At 39.1% G+C, this 13,082-nt stretch overlaps 2 protein-coding genes across 5 annotated transcripts in view; both read right to left on the bottom strand.

Annotated features, from left to right (window-relative positions):
- Nucleotides 1-13,082, bottom strand: part of LOC309492137 (uncharacterized protein) — a 210,600-nt gene that overhangs the window by 53,837 nt on the left and 143,681 nt on the right. The window lies entirely within an intron of this gene.
- The window catches only part of LOC309492216 (uncharacterized protein), a 44,572-nt gene that overhangs the window by 23,160 nt on the left and 8,330 nt on the right, over nucleotides 1-13,082 (bottom strand). For 2 of the 3 annotated variants that reach the window (XM_082161075.1, XM_082161076.1), the window contains exon 2: nucleotides 7,515-12,993. In XM_082161075.1, the coding sequence (XP_082017201.1) occupies nucleotides 11,696-12,993 (1,298 nt within the window). In that variant the 3' untranslated portion in view covers nucleotides 7,515-11,695. Of the gene's footprint in view, nucleotides 1-7,514; nucleotides 12,994-13,082 lie in introns of those variants that run through there. The other variant, XM_082161074.1, reaches the window with a different exon arrangement.

The following is a 13,082-nucleotide window of genomic DNA, read 5'->3' as shown; positions in this document are numbered from 1 at the left end:
CTCATGAATATTCATTAGGGAATTCATCCCTGATAGGCTCGCTGATACTCCAACGTTCTGAGACACCATGGTAACCCCAAACAATGAGATATCAGATCGCTGCGGGTCACTAGAGGTGGGGACATTCCGTGAGGGATTGTGATTGACCTAATATTGTGCTAATTGCATGGGATCACGGTCAAAATCCCCAATATAGTAGTCTGGGTGTCCCCATGCTGCCTTGCTGACACCAGATTTTCCCCTCAACAATGGGAACCAATCACAGAACAGGGAGCAGCAAGACGATGACTACGTCTATGCGACACACTGAAGCAGTTTGTTTATATCTATGGATCCAACATAAGTTACCTTTCAATGCAGCCTTAGATAGTGATAGCTGAACGCCATCATGTACACATAAATCTCTGACCCAACGTCTTCTTCCTCATCGAATTTCTGTCGCTCTACATACATTATCTGGTATAATTGAAACGATTGGCTATGAGCTACGTACAGGCGCATTTGATAGACATTCGTAGCTCCCAATAAACGGCTCTGGGCATTCGTAAACCACGCCTCAAATACGAGAAAATGAACATGTGGTTCCCAGACCATCTAACGTTAGCCAGGCAACCAATATAGGCTATCACACCAGAAATCATGTAATTGTAGCAAACCATGAATAATTATTATATTATGGTAGTCTTTTCTCTCTGTTTTGCATGCGTCATCATCATCATTATTATTATTATAATTTATTTATTTTTGGCTCTTGTCACAGTGTATAGGCTACTTAACTTTAGTGATAGAGGAGTGAAAAGAATAATCAGGAGTGAAAAGAATAATCAGAAGAGTTGTCCAAGAGCCAAGGATCACTTGTGGAGAGCTTCAAAAAGACCTGCAGATAGCAGGTACTGTGTTCTCAAAGAAAACAGTAAGTAATGCACTCCACCACCATGGCCTGTATGCACGCTCACCACGCAAGACTCCATTACTGAAAAAAAGCATGTTGAAGCTCATTTAAAGTTTGCTGCACAACATTTGGAAAAGCCAGTGAAATACTGGGAGAATATAGTGTGGTCACATGAGAGCAAAATTGAACTGCTTGGATGCCATAATACACACCATATTTGGAGGAGAAATGGCAGTGCACATTACCCTAAAAACACCATACAACTTGGTGTTGGCTCTTGGACAACTCTTCTGATTATTCTTTTCACTCCTCTGTCAGAAATCTTGCGAGGAGCACTGGTTGAGGCAAATTTATGGTGGAATTATTGTCTTTCCACTTCCGTATTATGGCCCCAACAGCGCTCACTGGACCATTCAGAAGCTTAGAATGGCGCCTATAACCAATGTCATCATTATGTGTTGGAACAATTAGGTTGCGAAGGTCTTGAGACAGCTCTTTGCTTTTACCCATCATGAGATGTGTCTTGTGTGACACCTTGGCAATGAGACCTTTTTGTAGGCCATCATTTGGGACTGAACCAGCTGTTATTAATTTCCACTGACAGGGGGCTGGATTGCTTTTTAATTACTGTAAGTTTTCAGCAGTTGTCTTGGCTTTACTTGCCTTTTTGCGCCTCCCTTTCTTCATGTGCTCAATACTTTTTCCCTGTGTCATTTCACATTATTACACAACTTAATTTCTGAACTTATTTTTGTTTGTTTCTTTGTATGTATGGCTTACTTGGGTTGTTACCAACATCTGGTGAAAATTTCATGTCAATAGCACCTTTGGAAATATATTTACTGAGAAAAATGACGACGTGTTCAATACTTATATCCCCCGCTGTCAAGTCAAGTCAAGTCAAGTCAAGTATATTTGTATAGCGCTTTTCACAATACAGATTGTATCAAAGCAGCTTCACAGTATTAAATTAAAATAATACAACAAGGTTTGTTTCTAGTGGAATTTATTGATAAAATCAAATTAGATATCCCCAGAATATCCCCAACTGAGCAAGCCAAAGGCAACAGTGGCAAGGAACCGAAAAACTCCATCAAGTGACCTAATGGTGTCCTAAAACTCCATCAGGTGACCCAATGGAGAAAAAAAAACCTTGGGAGAACCCAGGCTCAGTCGGGGGCCAGTTCTCCTCTGGCGTTTTTTAACTAGAGGCCGGATTGTAATTTGAACTGTAAGATTAAAAATATTATATGAATGCCTGGCTGAAGAGATGCGACTTTAATCTAGTTTTAAACTGGGAGAGCGAGTCTGAGCAACGAACACTATCAGGAAGACTATTCCAGAGTATGTAGTAATAAAACATAGCTGTAATTTAAATCCAACTTGCATGACAGGACAGGCACTAAACAAAAAGTACCAAATGTATTTTTCCTGGTATCACTGGGCCCCACAAACTCTTGACATATCTTGTTTATGTTAAGGCTGTCCAGCCTGTCTTTGTGCACATTGCAGACTAAAAGACTGTTGAGTCTGTCTTGGCCCATTGTAGCCCTTAGCCAAGTCTTCAGTCTCCACAATGCACTGACGCTCCTCTCAGCTTCAGATGAGGACACTGGCACCACCAACAAAATTCTGACCAGGACCTCAACTTGGTCAAACAACCCCCGAACCTCCACTGGCATTCTCCTTAGGACCTCTGCTGCCTCTCCACTGCTGCTACAGGAGTATTTCTGGCGAAAGAGGGGCAACTGTACTGAGAGAGAACCTCTATGCAACTCAGGGTACTCCACTATTGAATCAGTTAACACCCCGGTCAAAAGGACACTCTCAAAGTTTTTCTTTAGACTGTCTTGATTGAAACGGTCACCAAACTGAACCTCCACACAATCCAATACTTTAAAGAACTCTGCCCTGTAATGATCCACTGCTTTGCCAGCAAAGCTCCTTGAATTTGCTGTCTCAATAGAGTCAACTGATTCAGTGGAGTTAACCAATGCTGTAGCTTTCTCATACAGTTCAAGATAGCTCTTGTCATTTCTCTTTCCCTGAAGAGAGGATCGGACACAATCTACTGCAGCCTGCATACCAGAGACAGTCTGGGTCTTCTTCTGCAGTGAAATGTTTAGGCACTCAAGCTCTCCAACAACAGCAGAAGTAAGTGTGAGGCCCAACACAGTCTTACCTTTGCTGAAGTGCTCAAATAAGCCACTGGCAGTTGAAGCTGTCCTAGATGTACTTTTTGCCATCTCCTCTAGGCTGCCAAGTACCCGCTCATACTGCCCTAGCACAGCTATTAAAGCAGAATTGCGCACAGTCCACCTGGTTGGGCAAAGGGGTTTCAGTGTGGTGATGGGTACATTTTCAGAGGTAACTATGTTCTTAAACATTCTCTTAAATTTTCCTGACTGGCTAAAAAGGATGCCTAACTGGTGGACCCAAGAAAGGCAGTCCCGGATCATTGGCGAGGCGGAGCAGCCAGCCTGTGTGATTAGATTGACACATTGTGCACCACAATGCACATACAGTGAGGAAAATAAGTATTTGAACACCCTGCTATTTTGCAAGTTCTCCCACTTGGAAATCATAGAGGGGTCTGAAATTGTCATCGTAGGTGCATGTCCACTGTGAGAGACATAATCTCAAAATATGATTTTTTAAGTATTTATTTGTATGATACAGCTGCAAATAAGTATTTGAACACCTGTCTATCAGCTAGAATTCTGACCCTCAAAGACCTGTTAGTCTGCCTTTAAAATGTCCACCTCCACTCCATTTATTATCCTAAATTAGATGCACCTGTTTGAGGTCGTTAGCTGCATAAAGACACCTGTCCACCCCATACAATCAGTAAGAATCCAACTACTAACATGGCCAAGACCAAAGAGCTGTCCAAAGACACTAGAGACAAAATTGTACACCTCCACAAGGCTGGAAAGGGCTACGGGGAAATTGCCAAGCAGCTTGGTGAAAAAAGGTCCACTGTTGGAGCAATCATTAGAAAATGGAAGAAGCTAAACATGACTGTCAATCTCCCTCTTACTGGGGATCCATGCAAGATCTCACCTCGTGGGGTCTCAATGATCCTAAGAAAGGTGAGAAATCAGCCCAGAACTACACGGGAGGAGCTGGTCAATGACCTGAAAAGAGCTGGGACCACTGTTTCCAAGGTTACTGTTGGTAATACACTAAACGTCATGGTTTGAAATCATGCATGGCACGGAAGGTTCCCCTGCTTAAACCAGCACATGTCAAGGCCTGTCTTAAGTTTACCAATGACCATTTGGATGATCCAGAGGAGTCATGGGAGAAAGTCATGTGGTCAGAAGAGACCAAAATATAACTTTTTGGTCATAATTCCACTAAACGTGTTTGGAGGAAGAAGAATAATAATAATAATGAGTACCATCCCAAGAACACCATCCCTACTGTGAAGCATGGGGGTGGTAGCATCATGCTTTGGGGGTGTTTTTTCTGCCCATGGGACAGGGCGACTGCACTGTATTAAGGAGAGGATGACCAGGGCCATGTATTGCGAGATTTTGGGGGAACAACCTCCTTCTCTCAGTTAGAGCATTGAAGATGGGTCGAGGCTGGGTCTTCCAACATGACAATGACCCGAAGCACACAGCCAGGATAACCAAGGAGTGGCTCTGTAAGAAGCATATCAAGGTTCTGGCGTGGCCTAGCCAGTCTCCAGACCTAAACCCAATAGAGAATCTTTGGAGGGAGCTCAAACTCTGTGTTTCTCAGCGACAGCCCAGAAACCTGACTGATCTAGAGAAGATCTATGTGGAGGAGTGGGCCAAAATCCCTCCTGCAGTGTTTGCAAACCTGGTGAAAAACTACAGGAAACTTTTGACCTCTGTAATTGCAAACAAAGGCTACTGTACCAAATATTAACATTGATTTTCTTACGTGTTCAAATACTTATTTGCAGCTGTATCATACAAATAAATAGTTAAAAAATCATACATTGTGATTTCTGGATTTTACACCTACGATGACAATTTCAGACCCCTCCATGATTTCTAAGTGGGAGAACTTGCAAAATAGCAGGGTGTTCAAATACTTATTTTCCTCACTGTAGAGGGCTAATGGCTTCTGTTCCCTCACTATTGCCTGTGCATCGCTGTACTTTCCTGCCATGTTTGAGGCGCCATCGTAACTCTGCCCACGTAAAGCAGACACGGGCAGATTGAGCCTCAACAGCACATCAGTTACCATCTTGGCAATGCCCTGGCCTGTTGTCTCTGACAAACTGTATAATCCAATAAATTCCTCATGTAGAACAAGGTCATGGTCCACATAGCGCAGACAGACACTTTCCTGCTCAACACCAGAAATATCCTGGGTACCATCAACTACTACAGAAAACTGAACAAGGGCTGGAGACCTAATCTCACTTGCAATGCCTCGGATTATTGTATTGGCCATAATTTTCAGGATTTCATTCTGTGATTTAGGGCTTGTGTGTGCAATGGTGCGATCTGTTAACCATTTCAATAAAATGGGATCATCCTCTTCTGTCCTAAGTTTCAGGAGCTGATACAGATTCCCACTTTCATCAGTATGGCCTCTTAAAGATTGTCCCTGCCTTGCCACATGCCGTACAGAGTTAACAATTCTCTTCAAGCAATGTCTTACCACCTCCTGCTGTTTACCTCATGCACTGGATAACTGGGCACTGATTGGGTTTGACTGATGTGCACTCACAGTTAGGGCTGGGTATCGTTCCAAAAATTTCGATACCAATACCGATACCTTGATTTCGATACCGGTTCCTGAACGATACTTTTTTTCGATACCCATTTTATTTTATTTTACCCAGCCCTACTCACAGTCACATAATGTCGGTGGGCTTGGGAGGTCTGGTGTGCTGTACATTTTTCAATGGCTTTTTTCCAATTTCTAAAGCCTGTACTAATGAAAGCCGCATCAGGTTTATAATAATTATTAAATTATCTTGCGTCCTTAACATAGTATTTTAGGTTTCATCTGGGACAGACCTTTTACCTTTAATACATTTATTTTTAAACCTAATTATGCATGCATCATCTTTTGTGTAAATTTCATAAATGTAATCAAATTAAATTATAATAAGACACAAAAGGACTGTATCAACAAAATATTTGCAATGGAAAGGAAACACAGAAGCTGCATTTGAAGTGGCATTTAGATGCTTTTACAATTTTCAACTATATTCGTTGGTGAAATAGAGCTAAAAACTGGCAAAACGTTCTGTAAAATATACAACACTTAATGTACATCAACTTCTTGTTTATTAAACTTTTATAAAATCAGAATCACATTTGTTATCATGCTAATATCTGGAGAAAAACTGCACTGAAGAAAGAAAAACAAAGAAAAATTAAGAAATGAGAAATGAAGAAAATCTTCATGTGATATATTAGATTAAGGGAGGGGGGAATCAAAATGTTTAAAACGTTTTTTGTTGTTGCTCCGTTTGCATTTGTATTGTTTTACTTTTTACACAACTATTTTAAGTATAAATCATTAAATTATTTTCAATACACATTTTAATGATATTTTAGGGGGGGGGGGCAACCCTCAGATAGGACTTTTGTTCAGTGCTGAATTCTGCATACTGGCAAATCATCTGATTATAGCAAACACAGTGTAGATATTATGAAAGATTCATTGTGCAGCCAGTTTCATTGTTAATAACAGATTTGTGAGATCGCGATGAACTGAGATGTCAGCTTTTAGGAATGTGTCTGTATCTTACATGAAATCTATGAATGATGACAACAAAAATGTATTTCAGAAAGGGTATTTGTCATTTTATTATGAAATATGCGAACGGGAATTTTTAACTAATGGTACTATTTCATAAAATGTTAAAATAATATACAGATGCACTACCCTCTTCAAAATACAGCTGATATATTGTTGTACTTATTATTTATTGGAAAGTTTGCCAATGGATAAATCAGCTAATCCAAAAAATAATCATTAGATTAATCGGAAAAATAATCGTTAGATTAGTCGACTAATCGAAGAAATAATCAATAGATTAATCGACAACAAAAATAATCGTTAGATGCAGCCCTAGTTTACATACATAGTTTTTTCCTGAGTGCAATATTTTACAAATCTGATCATCTTTATCAGCAAAATCCCCCAAAATATTGAGATAACATTTTTTTGTCAATATCGCACACCGCTACGTTGATCACATTCATCCACCCTGTTACCAAGGTTATTATAAGAAGAATATCTATAATTATGAATAACTTGTATGATATTTGACAAATACAACTTCACCAGTAACTTAGTGTTTACTGATTATTCCTAAAAAAAAATAATTTAGTAACCTATATTGAAAATGACTAAAATTCTGGTAACCTTGTTGCAAATTGGGACCCAGATATAAAATAAAAGTAAAATAAAACAGTTAAAATTGTATTTAGCTTGATCTGATGTTTACAATCAATATAAAAATGTCTCAAACCTCCCTTTACTGACCATTTGTTGAAGAAAAATCCAGAACTTTCTGTACCGTTTCATAGTTGAACTGTTTATCTAAATGTGATGAAGTGCTTGAATGTTTCTAACATGAATGTTCTTCAGCATCATGAATGAATGAAGAATAAACACCAACCTCTTTGTTCTTCAGGATCTTCAGTGTGTTTCATTCTGCAGGGTTCTGGATCACTCATGTTCTCTCTGTCCTCTTTAATAAACTCAGTCTTTGCAGATTTCAGCTCTTCCTGATGCTCTGATGCTCGTCTTCACTTGTTTTCCAGCATTTATTGGAGAATTGCAGTGGGAGGAGCTTCACTGATGATGAATTTCAGGAGATCTAATAAATGAGGTGAAAACAGGAACTATTGTCATGAAATAAAGAGTGTTTTCAGCAGATCTGTTAATATTGATGAGCCTCAGACTATCAACACTCATTCAACAAGCCATTCAGGATCATCAGCAGATCATCTCACTTTATTCTGAGTGTTTGCCGTTAGAAACACATTATTTGATTCAGGATACATGATAAAAGCCTGTAAAACTGCTCTACAGAAACATAATTACAGAAGCATAATATGTACATCTAAATATAGTTAGATTTTATGACAATCACGAAGTACTTAAATCATTAAAATATTACATTTATGTGCGCTGAAACTGACAATGATGATAAAACGTTTAAAAATAAAGAGCATCACAAAGCAATATTGTTCCAAGAGTAAAACGCTATTCATTTATAATATTAACATTTAAGAGTTTATTTAAATGTCTGACGTTGCTCATTATAGGCTCAACTTAAACTTATCAGTAACACTTGAGATCGATTCCCATCAATTCCCCTCACAAACCTTAACTCTTGACATTCAGTAACAGTTCTCACTCCAAACATCGAGACAATCACACAAACGAACACAACATCGCTCAGGTCTGAATGAACTCAACATATTCTCCTCATGCTCGCTGCTGCTGCACTAAATGTTTATTTCAGAAGGAAGACGCCAGAAAAGACGCACAAGTATCGCTGTGATCGATGAAAACAATACAGAAATGAGCTTGTCGCTTAGTCAAACTGTATAAAGTGTGTGTGATGGTTGTGTAAATATGAGAAATACCGTGAACTGCTCTCCTCACCTCAGAAGACTCGTCGCTGAAACTCTCAATGAGGGAAACAGTGTTGCCAACTATTTCCAATGGGAAAGTAGCGAACGCATTCTTCTTCTTCTTCTAGTGGAGTTTTTATGGCGGATGGCAAACCAACTTTCGGTGCATTACCGCCACCAACTAGACTGGAGTGTGAAGCACTAATAAGCGTTTAGAAATTAACAACTTAAATAAACAATAGAGTGAAGAAAAAATGATATATATTTTTAAATATTATATTATTTTAAACTACTATATATTTGATCTTGTTCTGCATGCATTTTCAATAGACTCTCCATATTAATACAACACCCAATTTTCTTACTTCCTTCATAAGTTCTAACCTTTCTTTTACATATTTTATACATTTTATTAAAACATGTTCAAATGTTTCTGCCTGATCACAATAATTACATTTACCCGTTTTATGTTTTCCTATTTTGAACAACAAATGATTTAGTCTAGTGTGCCCTATTCGAATGCGAGAAATAATTGTATCTTCTTTTCTATTCCTAAAAACGCTTCTTCCATTTCCTACTTGTTATCACTGTTCCATACTTCTTGCCATTTGTTGTTTATGAATTCTTTAATTTAACTTGTAACCTCTTTTTTGCTCAGTCACTTTAATATTTACACGAAGTTCAAAACAAGAAGGGTATTGCCTTATAAAAAAAGAAAACACGCAAATATCGCGGTTACTTGCATTCCTCTGCGGTTGGCTTGTCAGTAGTGCTGTACTACAATATCGCGGTTATCGCGACAGCCCTACTCAGGCACAGGGGGCGCAGCTTTCTTCATTACCTCACACAGACACACTAAACATTTCAAAAACTTTTAGCCTTTTCAAACCAGAGTCAGACAATGATGGATAGACTCAAGAAGTGACCACATGTAGAATGCAACAGGACATTTCTAAATGGTTAGTTGATGAATTTTGGTGGCTTATGTGTAGTTATCTTCTAGTCAGTTATCTTCTCCTGTAGCTCAAACAGTAGTGTGTTGGCGCTTGCAACGCTAAGGTCGTGGGTACTGCAAAAAAAGAAATTCAACGCACATGAGTGTCCTGCCCCATAACAAATACAACAATACAAATGGCTGTTTGAAGACATGAAAATACTGTTAGATGTTCTTGCTTGCCCGGTGCACATTGTAGGATTTTGGACAGTACAGTAATCACTGTACAGTCTACATTTATGTCCATTATGTCATTACATCCATGTCCATATTACATTACGTCCAAAATGTCATACCAAGTTTTTTAGATACATATCGTACAGTGTGATTTATAATCTTATAGAAATGGCAAAAATTGCAGTGTGTAGCTAGTATGCCAAGCGGGAGTCAGAAACAGACCTTGTTTCTCAAAACCAAGAATGCAAAGAACGGACTTGTGTTCTTGGGGAGAACGCTCTTGCTAGTTGTTCTTGGAAGAATGAACTCACAAGGTGACGAGCACACAGAACGCTGCTGACAGTTTGAGACGATGTGTTCTTGCTGGTATTGCGCAATAATACCCCCGCACAGACGCCGTCTGCAGTACTCAAACATAACGAGAATTATTGACGCTAATAGCCAGGCTTTATCGCCCATGCCTACCCTCAGCTCAAGGGATTACTCTACTGTACACTACAATGTAATGTATATTCATAACAATAAAGCAACGCTTATGGAGATTCTCACTTCCGAAAACGTTTGAGCACATTTTCGATTTGCCATAAATTTTCGTAAAAATGCCAATATTTGAAATCTACACAGGTGATTTCTCGCATCAAATGTTCTCAGAAGTGAATTTAGTGATGAAAAACGACTTGCTGTTTTAACCTGCCTCTCTTTCCTCGAATGCCGAAATGAATGCTGGGATATTTCTGCCGTCAAGTTCACACAAGTTACCAACCGATGCATCCTCGGTAAAATGGGCGTGTCAAGAACACTTCCGGGATTTTTAACCATTCTTGCCAAAATGCAAACTTGTGTATTGGGACAGTACTTGGGCAGCGACAGACAAGTACAGACAAGAATGCATATTGAGAAACGGCCAGAAAGTTGCGCAGTGCTGTTGTTTTTCTGTTTTTCCATGAGCGCCACCTACTGTCAGAGATTGACACTGCATTTACTGACTTTTTTTTTTTGCATTGGACTGAACAGACAAATCTCATGTGAATTTGGTGCCGAACATTCGTGTTAAGGCGAGACACTACAGGTGAATAGGGTAAAATTTTTAACTAGCAGATATCACCACGAAACTTTCCCAGTTGATTACCTACATTAAGATGAGAAAAAAAAATGTATTACAAGTTTTCTGTAATTTAATGTTTAAATATGCAAATTAGGCAATATCTAATTAAATATGCGCTAATTTGTATATATTTTAAAAAACAAAATCTAAGTATTGGATAAAGCCAGATTAAAAATTATTTTTTCGTTGTGTTCACATATTAGATGGGGAAAAAATTACAGAGGGATTTATGGATATCTACTTTTGTTATCCTGTAAATCAGAATATACTGTCAATAGCCTTTTATTTATTTTCGGCATGCTTTTTGGAATAAAATGTTATATAAATCATGCTAGGAATAATATATTTACAAATCCCCCTGAAAATGTCTTCATAATATAACTAGGTACTAGACTGGAAAGTTTGGTGTATATAGGTGCTACTGAAGTGGAGATTTCGGACTTGGAGTATGAGAGAAAGGTCATTTTGAGAAAAAGGGCTTTAAAGATTTATCATCAGCCAATGAGATGGTGCATTCAGCCCTTTTACTTTCGCGATTGGTTGCTGATCAAAAGGAAATTACCATATTTGGATCCGACAGCATTGTACAGTGAAGAGAGAGCTTTCCAGCGGTGCCTGTGATGACAGAGAGCAGACAGAGATCGCGGATCGGCGGGATGATTTACAACGACAACTTTTGTTGAATTTACGCGAAATCTACAGACGCAAACAGACAAAGTGTAGTAAAATAAAGACCTAAATATGTATTTTGGACTTTTTTTCACCACAGTCTGAAAGAAGACATGTTATTGAAAACAAATATCCCAAAAGCACAAAATTGACCAGTAAAAAAAACCCCAATGTTTTTGCCTGCCGTGTCTCGCCTTAATGTGAAAATGTCCTGTCGGTAATCGTGGCTGTAGGGAAACTAAAAAACATGTTTCTCAGCACATAAAGATGAGCTACTGTGATCTCAGACTGTGGTGATGTGGTTTCTCCTCTGCATGGATCTTCAGGTGTAGCTTCAGGTCACTTTTAAAAGAGAAACTCTTCCCACACTGATCACACGTGTGCGGCTTCTCTCTGCTGTGGGTCCTCTCATGTGTTTTCAGAGATGATGAGTGACTGAATCTCTTGTCACAGTGTGAACACTTGTAAGGTTTTTCTCCAGTGTGGATCATCTCATGTGTTTTCAGATTTGCTGACTGACTGAATCTCTTGTCACAGTGTGAACACTTGTAAGGTTTTTCTCCAGTGTGGATCATCTCATGTGTTTTCAGATTTGCTGACTGACTGAATCTCTTGTCACAGTGTGAACACTTGTAAGGTTTTTCTCCAGTGTGAATTCTCTGGTGCCGTTTTAAACATTTTGCTGTAGTGAAAGTCTTCTCACACTCAAAGCACATGTACTCTCTCACACCAGTGTGAGTTTTCTCATGTGTATGTAAAGATTGCAGCAGTGAAAAACTCTTTCCACACACAGAACATGAATGCGGCTTCTCCTTCATATGAACTGTCAGGTGTTTCTTCAGGTCTGATGACCTAAGAAATGTTTTGCCACATTGATCACATGAGAACGGCTTCTCTCCGGTGTGGATCCTCATGTGAACATTAAGAGTATGTTTTTGTGGGAAACTTGTTCCGCATTGATCACATGTGAACGGCTTTTCTCCTGTGTGGATTTTCATGTGTTCTTTAAGGATTGAAGATTGACTGAATCTCTTCCCGCATTGATCACATGAGAACGGCTTCTCTCCAGTGTGAACTCTCAGGTGTCTCTTCAGGTCTGATGACCTAAGAAATGTTTTGCCACACTGATCACATGTGAACGGCTTCTCTCCGGTGTGGATCCTCATGTGATGTGCAAGACTTTGTTTGGTTGTGATACTCTTTCCACACTGAGTGCAGGTGAAAGATTTCTTGGCTCTTCTTTTCTTTAAAAATGTCTTTTTAGTCTTTGAGAGACTCAAAGGTTTATCTCCAGGTTTGACATGATGTTCCTCCTCCACTTCACTCAGTTCTTCACTCTCCTCCTTCACTTTACTGAGTTCTTCACTCTCCTCCTTCACTTCACTCAGTTCTTCACTCTCCTCCTTCACTTCACTCAGTTCTTCTTTCTCCTCCTCCACTTCACTCAGTTCTTCACTCTCCTCCTTCACTTCACTCAGTTCTTCACTATCCTCCTTCACTTCACTCAGTTCTTCACTCTCCACCTTCACTTCATTCAGTTCTTCACTCTTCTCACTCTCTTTTATCGGGTCTGACATGAAAGAAAAAAATATTAAATTTAATTTCATTCATTACCACTTCAAATCGCCATGAACTTGTTTGTTTCTTTTATTATTTTAT

This window comes from Leuciscus leuciscus (assembly GCF_965113295.1).
Source record: "Leuciscus leuciscus genome assembly, chromosome: 1".
Taxonomy (NCBI): Eukaryota; Metazoa; Chordata; class Actinopteri; order Cypriniformes; family Leuciscidae; genus Leuciscus; species Leuciscus leuciscus.
The sequence above is the reverse complement of the archived record's forward strand: the minus strand, read 5'-3'. Positions and strand labels throughout refer to the sequence as shown.